The following is a 21726-nucleotide window of genomic DNA, read 5'->3' as shown; positions in this document are numbered from 1 at the left end:
GTCCTGAATATTGATTTGAAGGACTGATGCTGAAGCTGAAACTCCAGTGCTTTGGCCACGTGATGTGAAGAGCTGACTCATCTGAAAAGACCCTGATGCTGGGAAAGATTGAAGGCAGGAGGAGAAGGGATGACAGAGGATGAGATGGTTGGATGGCATCACCGACTCAATGGAGTTGAGTTTGAGCGAGCTCTGGGAGTTGGTGAAGGACAGGGAAGCCTGGCATGCTGCAGTCCATGGGGTTGCAGAGTCAAACACAACTGAGCGACTGAGCAGAGCTGAACATGAAAAGGTGTTCAACATCACTGATCAACACAGAAATGCAAATCAAAACCAGCATTTCTAGTTCACTCAGGAAATAATAGCTCACCAATTAGAAACCTATGAGCGTAGACCAACAGAAGCCTTAGGTTAAGAAAAACTCAGCCTGACGACAACTCAAGGGCTTAACTCACAAGTCTTACACAGCTTGACTTGGTGCTAGAGCCTGAGACTTAGAGTCAGACCAGTGGGGTTCAGATCCCCAGCTGGTGGCCTTGGCCCTGGCCTGGCACCCTGCTGGACCACGGTGCCCTGAATGCAGAGTCGAGATGCAAATACCACCGAGAGGAGGGAGCTGCCCGAGCTGGCAGAGAAAGGGCTTGCCACTGTGGGCATCCTCCGTGCCATGAAGAGGGGCCTCACTGCAGAAGAGGGGGCCCGCCTCTCAGGGTGGAGGAAGGAGCTGCTCCCTGGAAACCTGCGCAGACCCAGGCAGGGCAGTGGGTGGAGGTGATGCTCTTACCCACTGGGCACTCCTTTCTCCTCATCGCTCTCATACTCTGCAAGGACCAGCTCTTCCTCCCCAGAGGCCACCTGCTCAGGCTCTGTGCCTGTGGCCAGCATCTCACTACTGAGCCGGAGAAGACGCTCTGTTTCCTCATCTTCCTGTCTCTGCGGGGCAAAGAGAAAGAAACCTTGGTGCTGGTGCCCCACCCACAACGAGGCAACATCAGGCAGCCATGGCCAAGGGCAGTGCGCCTGCCATTGACATGGGCCTCAAGCGACTGGTGCCAATGCCCCAGGACCAGTCCTTCAGCTCAGGCTGCCCCGCTCCCAGGGAAGGGGCTGAGGGCCCGGCTGCTCACCCCGACCAGCTGCGCGGGCAGACGCTGCCTGGACGTGGTCCCAGGGACCACACTCACCATGCGCTTGGCCGCGAACCGGAGCTTCGCGTTGTGACGGATCTGCTGCAGACGCTCTTCTCGCTTCTTCCTCCGGACCTGCTCCTCCTGGAGGGGGGGAAGCCAGAAGGGAGACTCCTGCAGGAAGCCCTGGAGCAGGCCGCTTCTGGAGCCGGGGTGCCCCAGTCCAGGGCTTTTCGCCTCTGGGCAGTCTGCCCTGCCCTGCTGGCCTCCAGTCGGCTGCAGCATGGCCAGCACACCCTGAGCCCCGGGCTCGCTGTAGAAAGGACACGCTCTCCATCCAGCATGGCCCTTAAGGCGTCCGGCGCCAGGGAAGCCAGGTCCGTGCTACCACTGGCAACAGTGCGGTTCCTCTCCCAGCAATGAAAGGAACTGCTGGTAAAGAACCCACCTGCCAATACAGGAGACCCGGGTTTGATCCCTGGGTTGGGAAGATCTCCTGGAAAAGGGAATGGCAACCCACTCCAGTATTCTTGTCTTGAGAACTCCATGGACAGAGGAGCCAGTGAGCTACAGTCCATGGGGTCGCACAGAGTCAGACACGACTGAATCGACTTAGCACGTACTCGTGAACGCCAACCTAGAGAAAGCCTGGTGACATCAGCTTACCACAGACAGTAAAGGCGCAGCACCATCCACCCGGGAGGTGGCCAGAGGACCCATAGCAAGGACACAGGCTGTCCGGCCTTGGGATTCACCTGACGTCACCCGGACGCCCCATTTCCCAGATCGCCCCACCTCCCATAACCCAATCTCACCTTCAATCGGTCCACCAAGTCCCTTTCTTCCTTCTTCTGCACAAACTGAGTGATCCAGTCGGGCTCTCCGGTGGCCCCTGGGGTGCCTGGGCTCCCCTGGCAGGAGGATGGGAGACCCAGGGCTGGGGCCAGCCCATTGTGTGAGGCCGGGGCTCCAGCCCCCAGCAGACGCTCCTCCTCTTGGCGTTTCTTCTGTTCAAAGTCGCGGAGCCAGGAGAGGGCCCCGCAGATGAGACTTAGGGATTTTCCCTACAGGCAGAAAAATCCTCTCAGACATAGAAGCCAAGAGACCCAGCTTCCTGAATGACCTTTCCTGTTGTAATAAAGCATCTGACGTTTAGTATCAGAGGGTGCTCCAAGACCTGCTTCTGAAAGGAAGAAAAGGGAAGGGAACTGGCCTTTTCCTAGATCACAGCTAAGAAAAAAAAATATATAAAAGTGAAATTCTTTAATTTTATGTCTTCACTGTTCTTCAAAGAATAAAAGAGGCTTATCAAACTACCTGTAAGTACCACAAGTCATCACAATGAGAAGAATGGCAGAAACTGAATAAATAGCCCAGAAAATGAATTAAGGCTCCCCCACCGAAAGGGGCACGTCATGAAATCCTGGATACAACCTGCTGAGGCAGAGATGCAGTCAACACATCTGTGCAGACAGAAGGCGATTGGCCCCGGGAGTCCCAGTGCTATGAAATTTTGAAGCAAACCAATTGCTCTGGAGAATACATCTATTGGTTTAAACTTCAGACTTTTCCCTGGGGGTCCTTGATGTGCATTGAATTGTGTCCCCCTGACCCCAGTGTCTCAGAATGCGGCCCCACTAGAAAACAGACATCCTGAGTTAAGAGAGGGTGGGCCCTGATCCGGAGGAACAGCGTCTGTGTGTATGTTCTCAGTCGCATCTGATTCTGTGCAACCGCATGGACTGTAGCCCAGCAGGTTTCTCTGTCCATGGAATTTCCCAGGCAAGCATACTGGAGTGGGTTTCCATTCCCTTCTCGAGGGGATCTTCCCAACCCAGGGATCGAACCCATGTCTCCTGCATCTCCTGTGTCGACAGTCAGGTTCTTTACCAGCTGAGCTACCAGGGAAGCCTGTATATACAACAGTACCCTTGCATAGTAAAAAGGGGAAATGTGGACACAGAAGCAACGAAGGCAGACAATGTGAAGAGACGGGAAGAAGCTTGCTGTCCACATGCCCAGGAGAGGGGCGTGGACAGATCCTTCCCCCAGGCCCTCAGGAGGGACCTTGCTGACACCTTGATTCTGGACGTCTAGTCTGCAGACGTGAGACCATAAATTCCCACATTTACTCCACTGTCTGTGGTGTTTTCTCACGGCAGCCCGGGCAGGCAGGCAAAGAGGATGACTGTATGATGAGCTGTAATGTTGAGACACCGCTGGATGGTGAAGAGAAGAACAGGTGTAAGTACGCTGAAAGTGACACAAACCTTTAAAAGACAACTGCTGACTTAAAAGTTATTCAAGAGAGAAAAAAAAAAGAGACCGAAAATATGTAACTGCAGCAGGAGGGTGGGCAGAGGGAGGGGAAAGAGGTGGTCAGAAAGCTCCATCTTACCTATGGCAAAGAGGCCCCAGTGACCACAGCCAATAAAGCAAAAAACAGCAGCATCGGCTTGTGATTTCAACATATGCAGACCAACGGTGTTTAAGAAATAGATAAGACAGGTCAAAGCACCAGCCCAAGGAACCAAGTTTGATAAATGTGACTTTTTAAACTACACATACTGTTCTTTGATTCAATGTTTTGTGTGACTTTAAAGAGAAGAGGACAAGGGACCTCCCTGGTGGTCCAGGGGTTGAGACTCCGTGCTTCTAAGCAGGGGGTGCAGGTCTGCTCCTTGGTTGGGGAGCTAAGATCCACATGCTGCATGGCGTGGCCAAAAATAAATAAATAGAGCTTCCCTGATGGCTTAGTGGTAAAGAATCCGCCTGCCAATGCAGGAGACACAGGTTCCATCCCTGATCTGGGAAGATCCCACATGCCCCAGAGCAACTAAGCCCATGCACCACAGCCGCTGAGCCTGTGCTCTAGAGTCTGGGAGCTGCAGCTACTGAGGCCCACATGCCCTAGAGCCCGTGCTCTGCTACAAAAGAAGCCACTGCAATGAGAAGCCTGCACAGTGCAACTAGAGGGTAGCCCCCACTGACCACCAGAAAAAAGCCGAAGCAGCAAATGAAGACCCAGCAGAGCCAAAAATAAACATAAAAAAATTATAAAAAAAAAAAAGATAAAAAAGAGAGAGGAAAAGATGCTTCATGACATCAGGTGAGGCAGATGGTCAGATGAGGACTTGAATGTCCTCAGATCTATTTACAGGAAGCCACTTCTGATCCCGGTCAGTCTTTCGGTGGGTTGGGAGGGGAGAAGTCCCATGCGCTGCATTATTTATTTATTTTTGGCCACGCTGCACGGCACCTGGGATCTTAGTTCCCCAACCAGGAATCAAACCCATAACCCTGCAGTGGAAGCGTGCACTGGCTATAAATGGAGGGCTGGAGACTGGCAGAAAGATGCTGCTTTAACAACTCCTCAACCCGCAGAGCATCCTCGTCCCACACAACATCCTCATCCGCATAGCAACTTCGTGATCCACACCGCGTGAATCGGCAGGAGGGAGTCCCTCCCACTCACTGCGTCTGAAGGAACAAAACGGAACCAGAAGAGCAGCCCCGTCTGTGTCTCCCCAGGAAAAGATGACACACTCCCATCGGCGGATGAGAAGACATGAGTCACTTTCCTCTGTTCATTCAGTCAACACACACATTACCACCCCGGGCCAGCTAGGCCAAGCTCCCCAGGTGGCAGGGGCACAGAGGCAAGGCCCGAAAGGTCCTCCAGGTCACAGCCACGCCCGCACGGGCAGCCCGCTGTCGCATGGCACTTGCTGCAACAATAAAGTGCAAGAGAGGAGCCGGACCCCAACAGTCCTCAGTGGTCAACCTCCAATAAACCCCCTCCTTCCAGGCAAGGAAGGAAAACTGCGGGGCTCCAGACGGGGTTACTCTGGCCCTTGGTGACCCAGTTTGTGGAGAATAAACCCGTGTTTGATCTGTGAGTAAGCCAGACTAATTTCTATGTTTCTCAGTTGTGTGCCCAGAGTAAGATGGAAGGTTTCAGTGCTCCGAGTTGTGGTTTCCACGGCCATTCAAATTCTCATTTGCCTCTAGCCTAATTTTTCTGTGACCCCAGGGCTGTGTTCAACTGTTTAATAGACAGGAGTGACTTACTCAGAATGATAAATAGAAAGAACAACCTTGTATATTTTTGAGATTAGTTGTCGGTTGCTTCATTTGCTATTATTTTCTCCCATTCTGAAGGCTGTCTTTTCACCTTGCTAATAGTTTCCTTTGATGTGCAGAAGCTTTTAAGTTTAATTAGGTCCCATTTGTTTATTTTTGCTTTTATTTCCAATATTCTGGGAGGTGGGTCATAGAGGATCCTGCTGTGATGTATGTCAGAGAGTGTTTTGCCTATGTTCTCCTCTAGGAGTTTTATAGTTTCTGGTTTTACGTTGAGATCTTTAATCCATTTTGAGTTTATTTTTGTATATGGTGTTAGAAAGTGTTCTAGTTTCATTCTTTTACAAGTGGTTGACCAGATTTCCCAGCACCACTTGTTAAAGAGATTGTCTTTAATCCATTGTATATTCTTGCCTCCTTTGTCAAAGATAAGGTGTCCATATGTGCGTGGATTTATCTCTGGGCTTTCTATTTTGTTCCATTGATCTATATTTCTGTCTTTGTGCCAGTACCATACTGTCTTGATAACTGTGGCTTTGTAGTAGAGCCTGAAGTCAGGTATACAATATATAAAAATATACAAGCAACTCCTACAGCTCAACTCCAGAAAAATAAATGACCCAATCAAAAAATGGGCCAAAGATCTAAATAGACATTTCTCCAAAGAAGACATACAGATGGCTAACAAACACATGAAAAGATGCTCAACATCACTCATTATCAGAGAAATGCAAATCAAAACCACTATGAGATACCATTTCACACCAGTCAGAATGGCTGCGATCCGAAAGTCTACAAATAATAAATGCTGGAGAGGGTGTGGAGAAAAGGGAACCCTCTTACACTGTTGGTGGGAATGCAAACTAGTACAGCCACTATGGAGAACAGTGTGGAGATTCCTTAAAAAACTGGAAATAGAACTGCCTTATGATCCAGCAATCCCACTGCTGGGCATACACACTGAGGAAACCAGAAGGGAAAGAGACACGTGTACCCCAATGTTCATCGCAGCACTGTTTATAATAGCCAGGACATGGAAGCAACCTAGATGTCCATCAGCAGATGAATGGATAAGAAAGCTGTGGTACATATACACAATGGAGTATTACTCAGCCATTAAAAAGAATGCATTTGAATCAGTTCTAATGAGGTGGATGAAACTGGAGCCTATTATACAGAGTGAAGTAAGCCAGAAGGAAAAACACCAATACAGTATACTAACGCATATATATGGAATTTAGAAAGATGGTAACGATAACCCTGTATACGAGACAGCAAAAGAGACACTGATGTATAGAACAGGCTTATGGACTCTGTGGGAGAGGGAGAGGGTGGGAAGATTTGGGAGAATGGCATTGAAACATGTGAAATGTCATGTATGAAACGAGATGCCAGTCCAGGTTCAATGCACGATGCTGGATGCTTGGGGCTGGTGCACTGGGACGACCCAGAGGGATGGTATGGGGAGGGAGGAGGGAGGAGGGTTCAGGATGGGGAACACATGAGAAATAAAGGAATAAAAAATTAAAAAAAAAAAAAAAAAACAACCTTTCTAAGCTTCACACCATGACTCTCTGTGCAGGCAGATGAGCATGCTCTGGTGGCCTCTGACTTGTCATCAGCGTCTCCCCAGACCTTCTCAGGCCCCACTGGTCATACTTACAGTGCCGGTTGGACTCTCAAATATCCCAATCTTGCCAGCCTCCAGCACCTGGTACAGTGCTGCCATGAAGTCTTTCTGGATGGCATATGGTGTGAAGGGAAACGGGAAGTGGATGCCACCAGCCTCCTGGGTCTCGTCAGCCATAATCCTGGAGGGAAAGAAAGCCAGCAGCTCTCCGATGGACAAGTACTGGCCTGAGATCTAGAACAGTTCCTAAGAGCAGCTTTAGTACTAGTTACCCACTTTCTCCCCAGAGGGGACCATTTTTGGCAAGCAAAGATCTCTCCAACTGTGGGCCTCTCCAAGAGGCCTGGCCAGAGTCGCAGTTCATCCAGAGACACTCATCAAAACTGGACACAGGGGAATTTGGCCCAGGCAGCCCTAACAGAAACCCCTGCCGCTCCACCTGCCTGCACACCTTTCTAAGGGCGTGGAGATTTCCCCTGGATGGCCTGTCATTATATCTCCAGCCATTTACGCTTTCTCTCCCGGCCACACCTCCCAGCCATGCCTGCATGGGAGAAGCCTAATGGCTGCAGAAATAATGACACACCTCCCGGCCACGCCACCATGTTCCGTTTTCCTCTTCTTCTGACCCTGGTTTCTCTGAGACAGCTCTTACACACCCTTTCTTCCTTTAATCACCATCTTCCATCCTGGCCCCCGCTCTTTCTCTTTGGAAGTCACTGCTCTGAGCTAGGTAAACGGGACCAGCTCACCTCAGTACAAATATGAATAAATCTAAATCCCATGTACACCTCCGCTACACAGGTGGCCTCAGGAAGACCAGTGACCATGTTGATTCACTTATGAGGAGAGGGAGTTGCACGGTGTTGTTCCAGTTAAGAGTTTAGGGGTAGTTAAAATGAGGACTGAGGTGGAACGATAAAAATAAGGATGACAAAACCAGGACAGTTCAATAGCAGAGGTAGGCCTGTAATCAAAAACCCACTAAAACATGGAGGGAAAGGAGACAGGCCCTAACAAACCCAAACACCTGCCCTGTGTTAAACACTCCACAGGCCCTTCCATTTTTGTCCTCTTGTTTAATCTGCACAATACTGTAAGGGTATAGTTGTTGGATCCTGACACAGAAATTAAATAACTGTTCAAAAGACTCCGCTCAGAAAGGAAACCCAGGGATCCAAGCCCAGGTTCACATGGCTGTTCTAGTCCAACTCATGTGTCAGCAAAAGAGAACTAGCATCAATAAAAGGGAGATTTACTGAAAAGATACATACTTGGAGATTAAGAATACAGCCGATCTGGGAAATCCAAGAGCAGAAGCCATGGACAGGGTAGTACTTCTTGCAGACTAGAACTGCAGAGTGGTTCAGGTTTTAAGACGGTTCCAGGAAGTCCACCAGCAGTAAATGCCTTGGGATTCCCAGTTCTTCTGCTCCAACACATGCCACGTGGGGCCTGCCCAGCCTCCTCTGCTCAATCGCTGCTTCAGCTTTACCCAGACACTAGCCTGCACACTGCCTCTGCAGCCCCTTAACCTTCTGGCTTCAGGTCCCACTGTCAAGCAAAGTCTTCTGTTTCCTAGTTCTAAATCCCAGGAGAGAAATCTGACCACCCCCTGCCCAACCCTTTTGTTTTTTATTTTTAACTGGCGTTTATTCTTTACCGTAAAGAATTCACCTGCAATGAGGGAGACCTGGGTTCAATCCCTGGGTCGGGAAGATCTCCTGGAGAAGGGAACGGCAACCCCACTCCAGTATTCTTGCCTGGAAAATTCCATGGACAGAGGAGCCTGGCAAGTATAGTCCATGGGGTTGCAAAGAGTTGGACATGACTAACACTTAACTTGTAATGATGGGAATGAGCTACATGGATACATATATATGGACACATATATCTCTTCTCTGTTGGATATCCCTCCCAGCCCTCCTCCCTCCCACCCCTCTAGGTCATCACAGAGCACCAAGCTGAGCTCCCTGTGCTGTACAGCAGCTTCCCACTATCTATTTCACATGTGGTAGTGCGTATATGTTAATCCTCATCTCCCAATTTGTCCCACTCTCCCTTCCACCCCGCGCACCGTGTCCACTTGTCCGTTCTCCACATCTGCATCTCTACCCCTGCCCTGCAAATCTCCTGTCTTTAAAGACAGATTTCTCGACAGCCTAGAGACCACTGGCTGAGCCATGATATAATCAGCCTGGGCCTTGTGCCTGCCGTCCCTCTCTGCTTGGGGACTGGAGTCCTGGACATTTAGGACTCAGCTCCTCAGAGGCCTCTCACTCTATTTGCCACCCTCTAGTGGTCAAACCGGAGAAGGCAATGGCACCCCACTCCAGTACTCTTGCCTGGGAAATCCCATGGACAGAGGGGTCTGGTGGGCTGCAGTCCATGGGGTCGCTAGGAGTCAGACACGACTGAGTGACTTCACTTTATTTTTCACTTTCATGCATTGGAGAAGGAAATGGCAACCCACTCCAGTGTTCTTGCCTGGAGAATCCCAGGGACGGGGGAGCCTGGTGGGCTGCCGTCCATGGGGTCGCACAGAGTCGGATACGACTGAAGCGACTTAGCAGCAGCAGCAGCAGCAGTGGTCAAACACCTCTCCAAACACACACACTGCTCTGCTTTGTCATTCTTTTATCTCATTATTTGAAACACTGTATTTTTGTTGCTCATAGCTCTCAGCACTATCTGAACTTATTTACTGTCCTCCCCCACTAGAATATAAACAGCATAAAAGGAGGAACCTTGACTGCCTTGCTCTTCCCTGCCCTAGCATTCAGGGTTGCTCTGGCACTTAGCAGGCAATCGATAAACAGGCAATAAATGAATACCCAGTCTGAGGTAGGGGCTGTGGGAGGGGCTTTCTGTTATTCAGAGAGATATGGAGAGAATATCTATTACTTCAGTGTCTAGTCCAACGGCCAGTTCTTTGATGGTTTCAAACTGTTTTCATATAACCTCACAACCCTATGCAGTCAGGATTTTTATTAGTTCTATTTCACAGTTGAAGAAACCAGGGCTCAGAAAAGTTAAGTGATTTGCTCACAATCACTCAGCAAGCGCTTGAATCCAAGATTTTAACATATATCTGCCTGAGCCAGGGCTTCCCAGGTGGTTCAGTGGTTAAAGAATCCGCTTGCCAAGCAGGAGACCTGGGCTTGATCCCTGAGTCGGGAAGATCCCCCAGAGAAGGGAATAGCTACCCACTCTGGTATTCTTGCCTGGGCAGAGCAGCCTGGCAGGCTACAGTCTGTGGGGTCACAAAAGAGTTGGACACAACGAAGCGCCTAAACAGCAGCAGCAGCCTCTGAGCTCCTGAGCTATAGATTTCTAATCTTCCTTCCACCAGGGTAAGTAGGATGAAAAGACTTGGTTACCAAACTTTAGAATGACAACACGAAACAATAAAGAACAAAAGTAATTATTATTTCACTTCTCTGTGGGTGGTAATTAGGGATCTCATTATTCCAGGAGCAGCACAAGCTAAACCATAAGTGAAAAAAGGGTTTAGCTAAATCCAAGGATAAAGGATTCACTAAGTGCTGTTTTAAAGATGTTTAGTATAACTTTTCCAATCTCTTCAGGCTGGTTGCCTGGACATGAGCCCACACACACACAAGTTGTCCCTAGAACTCCCCACCAGTGTGAAGACACAAGGAACGGCAATCTCACGCTCACTCAATGGGTTAAGACACACGAAGGTATCTCAGGTACAGTTCAGTCGCTCAGTCGTGTCCGACTCTTTGCGACCCTATGGACTGCAGCACACCAGGCCTCCCTGTCCATCACCAACTCCCGGAGTTTACTCAAATTCATGTCCATTGAATCGGTGATGCCATCAGACCATCTCATCCTGTCGTCCCCTTCTCCTCCGGCCTTCAATCTTTCCCAGCGTCAGGGTACACACAAGTCCTGAAAGTACTCATTTTCTCATTTTCTGTAGTCTTCGATGATCACTTATTTACCTGGGTACAAGCTTGCTACAGACAGATGGTGTTCCCCCTACCCCAAATTCATGTGTTAAAAGCCCTAACCCTCATTGTGAGGCTGTATCTGGAGAAGGAGCTTTTAGGGAGTAATTAACATTAAATGTGGAGGAGATGGCAACCCATTCCAGTATTCTTGCCTGGGAAATCCCATGGATAGAGAAGCCTGGTGGACTTACAGTTCATGCAGTTGCAAAGAGTCGGACGCTACTGAGTGACTAACATTTTAACATTAAATGAAGGAGGTAATTAGGATTAAATGGAGTCCTAATGGTGGGGTCCTGTCCCCTATAGGACTGGTGGCCTTGGACTTCCCAGCCTAAAGACCTGGAGAGAGAAGTTCCCTGTTCAGGCCTCCCAGCCTATGGCAGCCTGAGCAGGTGAGACACCTGTATTCCAGGTACCATCCTACTGTTCTCCTCCTAAAGCGCTTTAACTCCACATACCTGGGAGACAACGTGGCTCTAGCTCACCTGCTGTGAATCTGGGGTGGCAGGGCTGAGAGCTGCCAGCTGGCCCCAACCCCACGTCCTCGTCTTGCTTCTGTCTCCCACCCGGCTCTGCTCTCGGAGCAGTCACACTGTGTGACGATTTAGCTGCACTTTTCACGGCACTACCTCCCACAGTTCAGTTCAGTCGCACAGTCGTGTTGGACTCTTTGTGACCCCATGAATCGCAGCACGCCAGGCCTCCCTGTCCATCACCAACTCCCGGAGTTCACCCAAACTCATTTCCATCTGTCCCAGTCCTCTTGGCCAGCCACTGCTCCACAAGGATTCGCCGAGTGGCAGGATGGCTCTGGGGGGTCAGACTGCCCAATTTGGGATCCCATCTGTATCCCCGGAGAAGGCAATGGCACCCCACTCCAGTACTCTTGCCTGGAAAATCCCATGGCAGAGGAGCCTGGTAGGCTGCAGTCCATGGGGTCGCTAAGAGTCAGACACGACTGAACGACTTCACTTTCACTTTTCACTTTCATGCATTGGAGAAGGAAATGGCAACCCACTCCAGTGTTCTTGCCTGGAGAATCCCAGGGACGGGGGAGCCTGGTGGGCTGCTGTCTATGGGGTCGCACAGAGTCGGACACGACTGAAGTGACTTAGCAGTAGCACTAGCAGCAGTAGCCTGTATCCCCGCTTAAGTCCACATCTCTGACTCCGTTTCCCCAGCTGTAGGGGGCAATCAGTTCAGTCGCTCAGTTGTGTCAGACTCTTTGCGACCCCATGGACTGCAGCACACCAGGCTTCTCTGCCCAACGCCAGCTCCCGGAGTTTACTCAAACTCATATCCATCGAGCTGGCGATGACATCCAACCATCTCATCCTCTGTCATCCCCTTCTCCTCCTGTCTTCAATCTTTCCCAGCATCAGGGTCTTTTCTAATGAGTCCTGTTCTTCGCATCAGGTGGCCAAAGTATTGGAGTTTCAGCTTCAGCATCAGTCCTTCCAATGACTATTCAGGACTGATTTCCTTTAGTATGGACTGACTGGATTTCCTTGCAGTCCAAGGGACTCTGTCCTTTGCAGGGGACGGGGAACGGCGCATTCGGTGGCCCTGCAGGGATCAGCAGGTACTACCACGTGCAAAGCGCGCTCACCACCTCCGGCGGAACCGCCCCTCAGCCACCAGCTGGCGACCAGGTCCCGCCCCGCGGCCTCTCCCGCCCTCCCATTGGTGCCTGACCTGTCGATCACACGGCGACCCCGCCCCAGGACGCTTTCCCGCCACCGGCCAGTCCCGCTCCCCGGCAGATCCACCAGTCTGCCCTTTCTCATCTCGCTCCACGTTCTCGGCACCGCGCTCACCTTCCTCGGCGGGAGGGCTGCTCCGCCGAGGCCAGACCGGCGAGCAGTCCAGGCGGACGCCGCTGAACCTGAAACTCCGGCTCCTCGCCGGTGTCAGCGTCTTCCAGGGCAGCACGCCGCGCTGCACGCTCCCCGCCCCCAGCATTGCGCATGCGCACCCCGGGGCTCGGTGGGGCGGGTCCCCGTGTTGCGCCACTACGCTTGCGCGGCCGGCTAGTCCCGGGCTCTGTCTCCATAGCCAAATAGAGCGTCCCGTCGCTGCGCTCCGGGGTCACTGCGCGTGCGCGCTCCTTGGCTTACCCTGGGGATGGAGTTCGCGTTTGGTGTCTCTGCGCGTGCCCGGCGCGTTCAGCTGGGGCGGGAACCCTAGAGGAGGGATCGTGATCTGGGATCTGTACCCTTCCCTCTCTGCGCCCTCCGCCGCCGTCCGTGGGGGGTGTTTCTTTGCCAGCTGGGAGACATAAATACTGAAGGCATTGGCACCCCACTCCAGTACTCTTGCCTGGAAAATCCCGTGGACGGAGGAGCCTGTTGGGCTGCAGTCCGTGGGGTCGCTGAGAGTCGGACACGACTGAGCGACTTCACTTTCACTTTTCACTTTCATGCATTGGAGAAGGAAATGGCAACCCACTCCAGTGTTCTTGCCTGGAGAATCCCAGGGACGGGGGAGCCTGGTGGGCTGCCGTCTATGGGGTCGCACAGAGTCGGACACGACTGAAGCGACTTAGCAGCAGCAGACATAAATCCTGAGCGCAGTCGGTTGACTTCAATTGACCATGTTTATCGAACAGGTGGCGCTAGTGGTAAAGAACCCGCCTGCCAGTGCAGAAGACTTAAGAGACACTGGTTCGATCCGTAGGTTGGGAAGATCCCCTGGAGGAGAGCATAGGCAACCCACTCCAATATTGGTGCCTGGAGAATCCCATGTAGCTTGGTGGGCTATAGCCCATGGGGGTCGCAAACAGATGCGGCTGAACCGACCTGGCACCACCTAAGGACCAGGTGCGTAGCTGACTAAGGAAGCCAGTATTCTGGTCCTGGAACTGAGCCTGGTAAAACCAGCTTCCTCTGCCCAGGTTTTCATTAACATCTTTATCTAAAACTTTACTCCCTTTCTTATCCCGCACCTGTTGCCCTCAGAATTGAAAAGTATCCAAGAAAAGGGGGGATTGAAACCCAGCAGCACCCTACAAGGGCTTCCCAGGTGAAAACGCCTCTCCCTGTTCTCTTTCTTGTTTGTAGAAAAGGGCTTTGGTCTTTTGATACCCTTCCTGAGTTCCCCAGGGAAGGCACAGGCAATTATTGATAAAGGAACACAGAAACAGAGCAGTTAAACAGAAGTTAGGAGCATCATTCATTGATAAAACAACCCTGGAGCCTCCTCAAGACGTATACATAGTAATCTGACACCCATCTTTGAGCAGTTCTGTGGGAACTGAGACCCTCACCCCGGGGAGGACGGTGGCTACAAGCTGAGCACAAGCATGTGAAACCCAGACTGTCTGGAACCAGAAGGTTGAAGATTAAGATACCTGAAACACTGCCCTATTACCTCATCTCCAACCAATCAGAAGACAGCCTCTGTGCTCCTGGCTCAGTCCTGCAGTCAGCCTTGTACTTTCCCTCCTGACAACCCGCTGTCAGGAAATTGACTGCCATGTGGAGGGTTGTTCAGTCGCTCAGTCGTGTCCAACGCTTTGCAATCCCATGGACCACCACGCAGTGTGGAGGGGGAGCAGCCCCGAAGCTCAATCTGGTCATAGACCCTGCTCCTGTCTGACCTTAATGTGAGACCCAGTTATTTTACCTCTGGAATGGACAGCACCTCCCCAGCCCACCTCAGCAGGGTTGAGACAGACTAAGTGATTAAATAGTTAATCCCACTAAGGGGTTCTATATAGAAAGACGGGAGACTCCTGTAAGTTAATGATTACTTGAGAAAGCAGGTGTGCTTAGCAACACACCCATGTGACAGAAGCATGAGATATGCCCCCAGACAATAAAACAGTGGTGGCATGAGCCCCACATCCTGCCCAGTGAGCTCAGTAAGTTAGTGATCCCTAGGACATGCTCTCTGCACAGATGAAAAATAATATTGTTTGTGAACCTAGATTAACCATGCAGGGACAAGAAAACTCCCCTGCTCAACCCGGAGGAGGAACTAATGATGAAAATGACATCTACTCAAGAAAGACAAAGAAGGTCTTATCCCCCTCCCCACTTTTCCTTTGATTATAAAACTGTAGCCCAGTACGTCCTCAGCATATGGCATGTTTTGCCCACCTGCTTAAAAGCCTCACACATGTCCTATTCCGGTAAATCACTTATCTACCACTTTGCTCTTACTGAATTCTTCTCTGCGCTGAGACATAAAGGACTATGGTAACGAAGCTCTTCGGAGCCCCTGTGAAATGACACTTTCTGGTCTGGAAGCCAAGTTGAGGACTGTTGCTACTGGCCCCAGTCCTGCCTCGGGGGGTTCACCTGGTCGGGAGGGTAGAGCACATCTCCTCACCCCCTCGGACGTGGTTCTTCTTTGTCCATTCAGGGATTGGACTGCATGACCCCTGTGAGCTTTTCTGAAGGCACATCCAGTGTGTGTTTTCCAACACCACACAATAACCCAGTTTTGACACTACCTGCAGGTAACTGGGATCCCACATGTCAGGGGCTGAGTCCCACAGGACTGCAACATGAGACAGCCCCAAGGCCAGGTCATCATCTGTGCTGCTCGCCTTGTTGTTGTTGTTGTTCAGTCACTCAGTCGTGTCCGACTCTTTGTGACTTCATGGACTGCATCACGCCAGGCTTCCCTGTCCTTCACTGTCTCCCAAAGTTTGCTCAAACTCATGTCCATTGAGTCAATGATGCCATCCAACCATCTCATCCTCCATTGCCCTCTTCTCCTCCTGCCTTCAGTGTTTCCCAGCATCAGGGTCTTTTCCAGTGAATCAGTTCTTCGCATCAGGTGACTGAAGTATTGGAGCTTCAGCTTCAGCATCGGTCCTTCCAATGAATATTCAGGGTTGATTTTCTTTAGGATTGATTGGTTTGATCTCCTTGCTGTCCAAGGGACTCTCAAGAGTCTTCACCAGCACCACAGTTGTTAAGCTACTACTGACTATAGATCAGAGGTTCCCACAAGCTCCTCCTTGAGTTTGATTAATTTGCTAGAGAGACTGACAGAACCAAGGAAAACATTTTACTTATGAAAACATCAGTTTATGTAAAAAGACATAACTCAGGAACCCAGGAGGAAGAGATGCACAGGGCAAGTGTATGCTGAGGGAGCGGAGTTTCCACTTTCCCTACACCTCCATGAGCTCACCAACCCAGAAACTCTCCAAACCTCATCTTTCCATGTATTTAATAGAGGCATCATTACGTCACGCACAAGTTAATTAAATCAATGGTCATTGGTGATTTCTTCCTTTTTTTCCTTTTGTGGCCACATCCTGCTACACGTGGGACCTTAATTCCCCAACCAGGGACTGAACTAGCCTAGCGTCCACTGCCTTGGAAGGCAGAGTTTTAACCACTGGACCACCATGGAAGTCCCATTGATGATCGAACTCCATCTCCAGCCCCCTCCCCTCCCAGGAGGCTTGGGGATGGGCCTGACCATTCCCACCTCCCAGTCACCCAGTTTGTTCCCCTGGCTCACAACCTTAGGCTGGTTACCTAGGGGCTTCCCCAAAATCACATCATTAACATAACAAGAGACACCTGTATGTCTTTCCTCGGGAAATTTCAAGGATTTTAGGAGCTCTGCTAAGAGCTGGGACAGAGGCCAAAAGTATATTTATTATCACAATATCTCAGGAAGGGTCTATGAAATTACAACTGGGGGCATTTTATGCTAAATGGTCCCTGGGAATGACCTTGGTAATTGGTGTGATTTCCTGGCAAGATAAGAAACTTTAGGGACAGTTTCTGAGGCTTAAAGGAAAGGTTTTCAAGAAGAAGAGCCAGTGTTACAAATTGTGTAAAAACCTGGGGGTGGGAATTTACAAAAGGATGATTCCAGAGCCTGTTTTCTGTCAGTACTTCCAACTATCACTGACTGGTGTAGTTTGAAAAGGGCAAAGTACTATCACCCTTTGGAATGCATTTAATTTTTACATCGGACACAATTCAGTTCCTAACACAAACCATGGATTCATGTCTTCTACATATATATGTGTTCAGTCATTCCAACTCCTTGCGGTCCCATGGACTACACCCCACCAGGCTCCTCTATCCATGGAATCTTCCAGGCAAGAATACTGGAGTGGGTTGCCATTTCCTACAACAGGGGATCTTCCCGACCCAGGGATTGAAACCACAACTCTTGCATTTCCTGCAAAGACAGGCTGATTCTTTACCACTAGTGCCATCTGGTAAGCCCCTAGAGAATGGGCCCTTTGGAATGAGGCCCATCAAAATCCTGAAAAGGTCTCTGATGCTTCAGTCTTAAGTTTATGTAAATGTTGCATTTACTATACAACCACTGCTTGTTTCCACATTTAAAAATTGTCTTAAAGTAATTGTCATCTGGTAAACTTGACACTTCAAGAAAATGTACTGCGTTTTGGTCTATTTTTTCAAAGTTCCCCCTCCCCATTCTAAACACACACACACACACACACACATCCCTAGAGTACAAATTCTCTAAGAAGCATCATGGGAGGAATAGAAGATGATAATACTTGGGGTCTGGTTGTAGAAGACTTTAAAGTGTGAAAGTGAGTCGCTCAGTCATGTCCGACTCTTTGTGACCCCATGGATTGTATATGTATAATTCTCCAGACCAGAATACTGGAGTGGGTAGCCTTTCCCCTTCTCCGGGGGATCTTCCCATCCCAGGGATCGAACCCAGGTCTCCCACATAGAAGGCGGTTTCTTTACCAGCTGAGCCACCAGGGAAGCCCAGAAAACTTTAAACAGCAAGCTAACAAGTTTAGACTTTATCTTATAAGCCATTTGTACATCACTGAAATGTTTTTTTAACAGAGGAGTGAAATTGCAAAAGCAGTGTCTTGGAAATAATAAACCAGAAGCAGGGTGAAGAATAGCTTGGAGGGGAAAGAAACCAAAAGCAAGCAAACAAGTCAGGTTATGCAATAAACCAGACAATGCAGTAGGGACTTGGATCTCAAGAGCAGCAATGAAAATGGAGGATAGGGACTTCCCTGGCAGCCCAGTGCTTTAAGACTTCACCTTCCAATGCATGGGGTGAAAGTTCAATCCCTGATCAGGGAGCCAAGATCCCACATGCCTCGGGGTCAAAAAACCAAAACGTAAAACAGAAGCAATGTTGTAACGCATTCAATATTCTCCTAGTTAAACCCCTGTTTAAACCCCTAGTTTAACTCCTGTTAAACCCCTAGTTAAACCCCTGTGGCTTCCTGTTTCCTCCATGGGTCTGGCCCAGGCTCCACTGCACAGCAGTCAACAACCCCTCTGTGGCCCCCACTTCTGAGTCTTTCCATCCCTCTCCATCACCCTTTGTTCAAGCTGAGCTTGCCATGGAGGGTCAGGCTCACTCAGCTGGTTTTGAAGCAGCAGGGAAGGGGGCTGTGAGACTCTATTTGTGTTTTGTAATAGGTTCATTTGTACCGCTTTTTTATATTCCACATATAAGTGATGTCATTTGATATGTGTCTTTCTCTGATTTACTTCACTCAGTATGACAGTCTCTAGGTCCATCCACGACGCTGCTTGCTGTTGCTGTTCAGTCGCTCAGTCGTGTCTGACTCTTCGCGACCCCACGGACTGCAGCACGCCAGGCTTCCCTGTACATCACCAACTCCTGGAGCTTGCTCAAAGTCAAGTCCATCGAGTTGGTGATGCCGTCCAACCATCTCGTCGTCTGCCATCCCCTTCTCCTGCCTGCAATCTTTCCCAACATCAGGGTCTCTTCCAATGAATCAGCTCTTCCCATCAGGTGGCCAAAGTATTGGAGATTCAGCAGGCTGCTAATGGGCATTATTTCATTCTTTTTACGCTGACTCACTCTTTTAGATCATGGACTCCTCCAGAGTGGGGTGTCAGATTGGCACCCCCAGTGCCCAGCGCAGAGCTTGGCACCTGGTGGGCACTCATTGACTCCTGGAGATGGCGCTGAGGTTGTGCCTGCAGGATAGGGAACTGACTGCTGCCCTCTCCTGGCAACAAGAGGCATTGTCCAGACCACAGACTTCCCTCCCATCCTTTGCCAAAAAAGAAAAGGAGGAAAGGGAGGCAGTGCCTAAAGACAAAGAAAGCTCCAGTCACTCTTTCTAACTCTTAAATACTTGTGAATTAAGAATATGGGCAGAAAGTGGATTCATGGGCTGGGTGCTGAGGATGGTTGGGAAGTGACAGCCAAAAGGTATGAGATTTCTTTACAGGGTAATGAAGATGTTGTAAAATGAATTGTAGGGACCTCCCTGGTGGTCCAGTGGTTAAGACACCACACTTCCAATGTAGGGGACCCAGGTACCTGGGTTTGATCCCTGGTTGGGGAACTAAGATCCCACAAACCTCGAAACGAAATAAATACATAAATAAAATGGATTAGAGTGGCGATTGCATGACTCTGTTAAAAGCCCCTGAATTGTACACATCTTTTCCATGAAGTGTAGCTTGAAGGATTTTAATTTCCTGACCAGGGATCGAACCCAGATCCTCCACAGTGAACATACAGAGTCCTTACCACTGGACCTGCAGGGAACTCTCTGAATTGTACACTTTAAATGGATAAGTTATATGGTATCTGAATTCTATCTCAGTAAGGCTGTTACCAACATCCGCTGGATCATGGAAAAAGCAAGAGAGTTCCAGAAAAACATCTATTTCTACTTTATTGACTATGCCAAAGCCTTTGACTGTGTGGATCACAATAAACTGTGGGAAATTCTCAAAGAGATGGGAATACCAGACCACCTGACCTGCCTCTTGAGAAATTTGTATGCAGGTCAGGAAGCAACAGTTAGAACTGGACATGAAACAACAGACTGGTTCCAAATAGGAAAAGGAGTACGTCAAGGCTGTACATCGTCACCCTGCTTATTTAACTTCTATGCAGAGTACATCATGAGAAACGCTGGACTGGAAGAAACACAAGCTGGAATCAAGATTGCCGGGAGAAATATCAATAACCTCAGATATGCAGATGACACCAGCCTTATGGCAGAAAGTGAAGAGGAACTCAAAAGCCTCTTGATGAAAGTGAAAGAGGAGAGTGAAAAAGTTGGCTTAAAGCTCAACATTCAGAAAATGAAGATCATGGCATCGGGTCCCATCACTTGATGGGAAATAGATGGGGAAACAGTGGAAACAGTGTCAGACTTTATTTTTCTGGGCTCCAAAATCACTGCAGTTGGTGACTACAGTCATGAAATTAAAAGACGCTTACTCCTTGGAAGGAAAGTTATGACCAACCTAGATAGCATATTGAAAAGCAGAGACATTACTTTGCCAACAAAGGTTCGTCTAGTCAAGGCTATGGTTTTTCCAGTGGTCATGTATGGACGTGAGAGTTGGACTGTGAAGAAGGCTGAGCGCCGAAGAATTGATGCTTTTGAACTGTGGTGTTGGAGAAGACTCTTGAGCGCCGGCGCAGGCTCTGCTCGAGCTGATGCGATCAAGCTCCCTCCCTCCTTCCCTCCATCCCTGGGTCCCTGGGCCATGTCCCTACAATGGGAAATCCAGGGCAGCTACCTGAACAGTCTGGGTCTGAGCCCAGTGATCCCAGGTGGCCTTGCACACTCAGTCCAGCACCTGCCCTTGGAACAAATCGGGGGACAACTGGAAGGGCTGTCACCGAGGAAAAGTGCAATGCTGCCCTGAGTTCAGTGCCCAGCGCACTGTCACCAGCTCTCAGCTCCAGGGCCCTAAGGTCGCCTGCGGCTCCAAGCCTATGGGCCCGGCCGCCCGCCCACTCCATGCCTGGAGGTCTCCGGACCCACTCAATAAATAGCTTTGCACCAACTGGCCATCAATAGGTAATACAGACGGTGAGCGTTAAGTGGGTGCAAGTTGAGAAAGAATAGTTAGGACGTCGCCACTGATCAGTGAAGCCCCTGAGGAACCCAGAGCCCCGTGCAGAAAGACACCCCTTCCCCCTCCGCCCTCTACCTGGGATCCCTGAGTACTCCCACCCCACCCCACCCCCCTGGCTAGGGGCGCCCAGAAACCCGGGAAGAAAAAAGCTGAGGCCGTCAGCCCGAGGACACGCCCAAAAATAGTGCCCCTGGAGGAGGCTGGCTTGGGGAGGAAGGCTGCTGAACAACACACCTGCAGGGCCTTTGGGAAGACATGAACTCTCAGGTGCTTCTGAGTACACGTTTTGGCTACATGCTGAAAGGATAAATAGCAAAGTCAATATTTGACTAGAGCTGACTGTGACCAACACAGATGGACTTTTGGGATACAAGAGTAAATCTGAGCTTTCATACAAGCTTTTTTTGTTGTTATTATTTTACGATTTAAACATTTAAAAATATTAGCAGACCAGTTACAGAAGTTTGATGTAATACCAAAGAAACAATAATTTCTTAATTTCTCAATAGTAAGAGCTGCTGGCTTGCCCCTGTGGTCACTGCAGAGCACATTTATGATGGTAAACACATTCACTCTCCACTGAGGCCGATGCAGGGCTGGGTTCCTCCCAAAAGGGGATCCTAGTTCCAGTTATGCTGATTAGATCTGATGCCCTGGACCCACATGTGATCCTTGATCACAGACAGGTTTGGGGAAGGTGGAAATGAGGCATTTGGTTATTGGACACTCCCATGAATGAGGCCAAAGCCAAATTTCAGTTTACCTACAGACATGGAAGGATGAAGACAGAGGCTACTTTTTATTGTCCCAAAGAGCAAAACAAAACAAAATATATTTATCTTAAGTGTGAAATTAGATTTTATCTTTTAAAAGAAGGAAAATACTCCTTTCTTTCAGTAGGACAGGCACCAAATATACCATCTGCTTTCCCCCAAGGAGATTGGAAACCCAAGGAAATAATATTAAGATCAAGTCTTTACTTCACAGGGTGCCCAGACTTGTTGGGATGACAAAATATCAAAGCTAGTGTATTAGATAGTCATTTTCATCATTGAGTGTGAAAGAGA

The 21726-nt window shown here is 49.5% G+C and overlaps 1 protein-coding gene across 7 annotated transcripts in view; it reads right to left on the bottom strand.

The window, feature by feature from the left end:
* Window positions 1-12938, bottom strand: part of DDX11 (DEAD/H-box helicase 11) — a 32917-nt gene extending 19979 nt beyond the window's left edge. For all 7 annotated transcript variants that reach the window (XR_015164414.1, XM_086402432.1, XM_086402434.1 and 4 more), the window contains exons 1-5: window positions 12635-12938; window positions 6874-7021; window positions 1943-2191; window positions 1185-1271; window positions 785-933 (exon numbers count right to left, since the gene is read on the bottom strand). Coding sequence is in view for 6 of the 7 variants with exons in the window: in XM_086402432.1 (XP_086258558.1) it covers window positions 785-933; window positions 1185-1271; window positions 1943-2191; window positions 6874-7021; window positions 12635-12870 (869 nt within the window). In the remaining variant the exon portion in view is untranslated. The remainder of the gene's footprint in view (window positions 1-784; window positions 934-1184; window positions 1272-1942; window positions 2192-6873; window positions 7022-12634) is intronic.
* Between the last annotated feature and the right edge of the window lie 8788 nt (window positions 12939-21726).

This window comes from Bos grunniens, chromosome 5 (assembly GCF_055505025.1).
Source record: "Bos grunniens cultivar Pamir isolate PY7600 chromosome 5, Bosgru_T2T1.0, whole genome shotgun sequence".
Classification (NCBI taxonomy): Eukaryota; Metazoa; Chordata; class Mammalia; order Artiodactyla; family Bovidae; genus Bos; species Bos grunniens.
The sequence above is the reverse complement of the archived record's forward strand: the minus strand, read 5'-3'. Positions and strand labels throughout refer to the sequence as shown.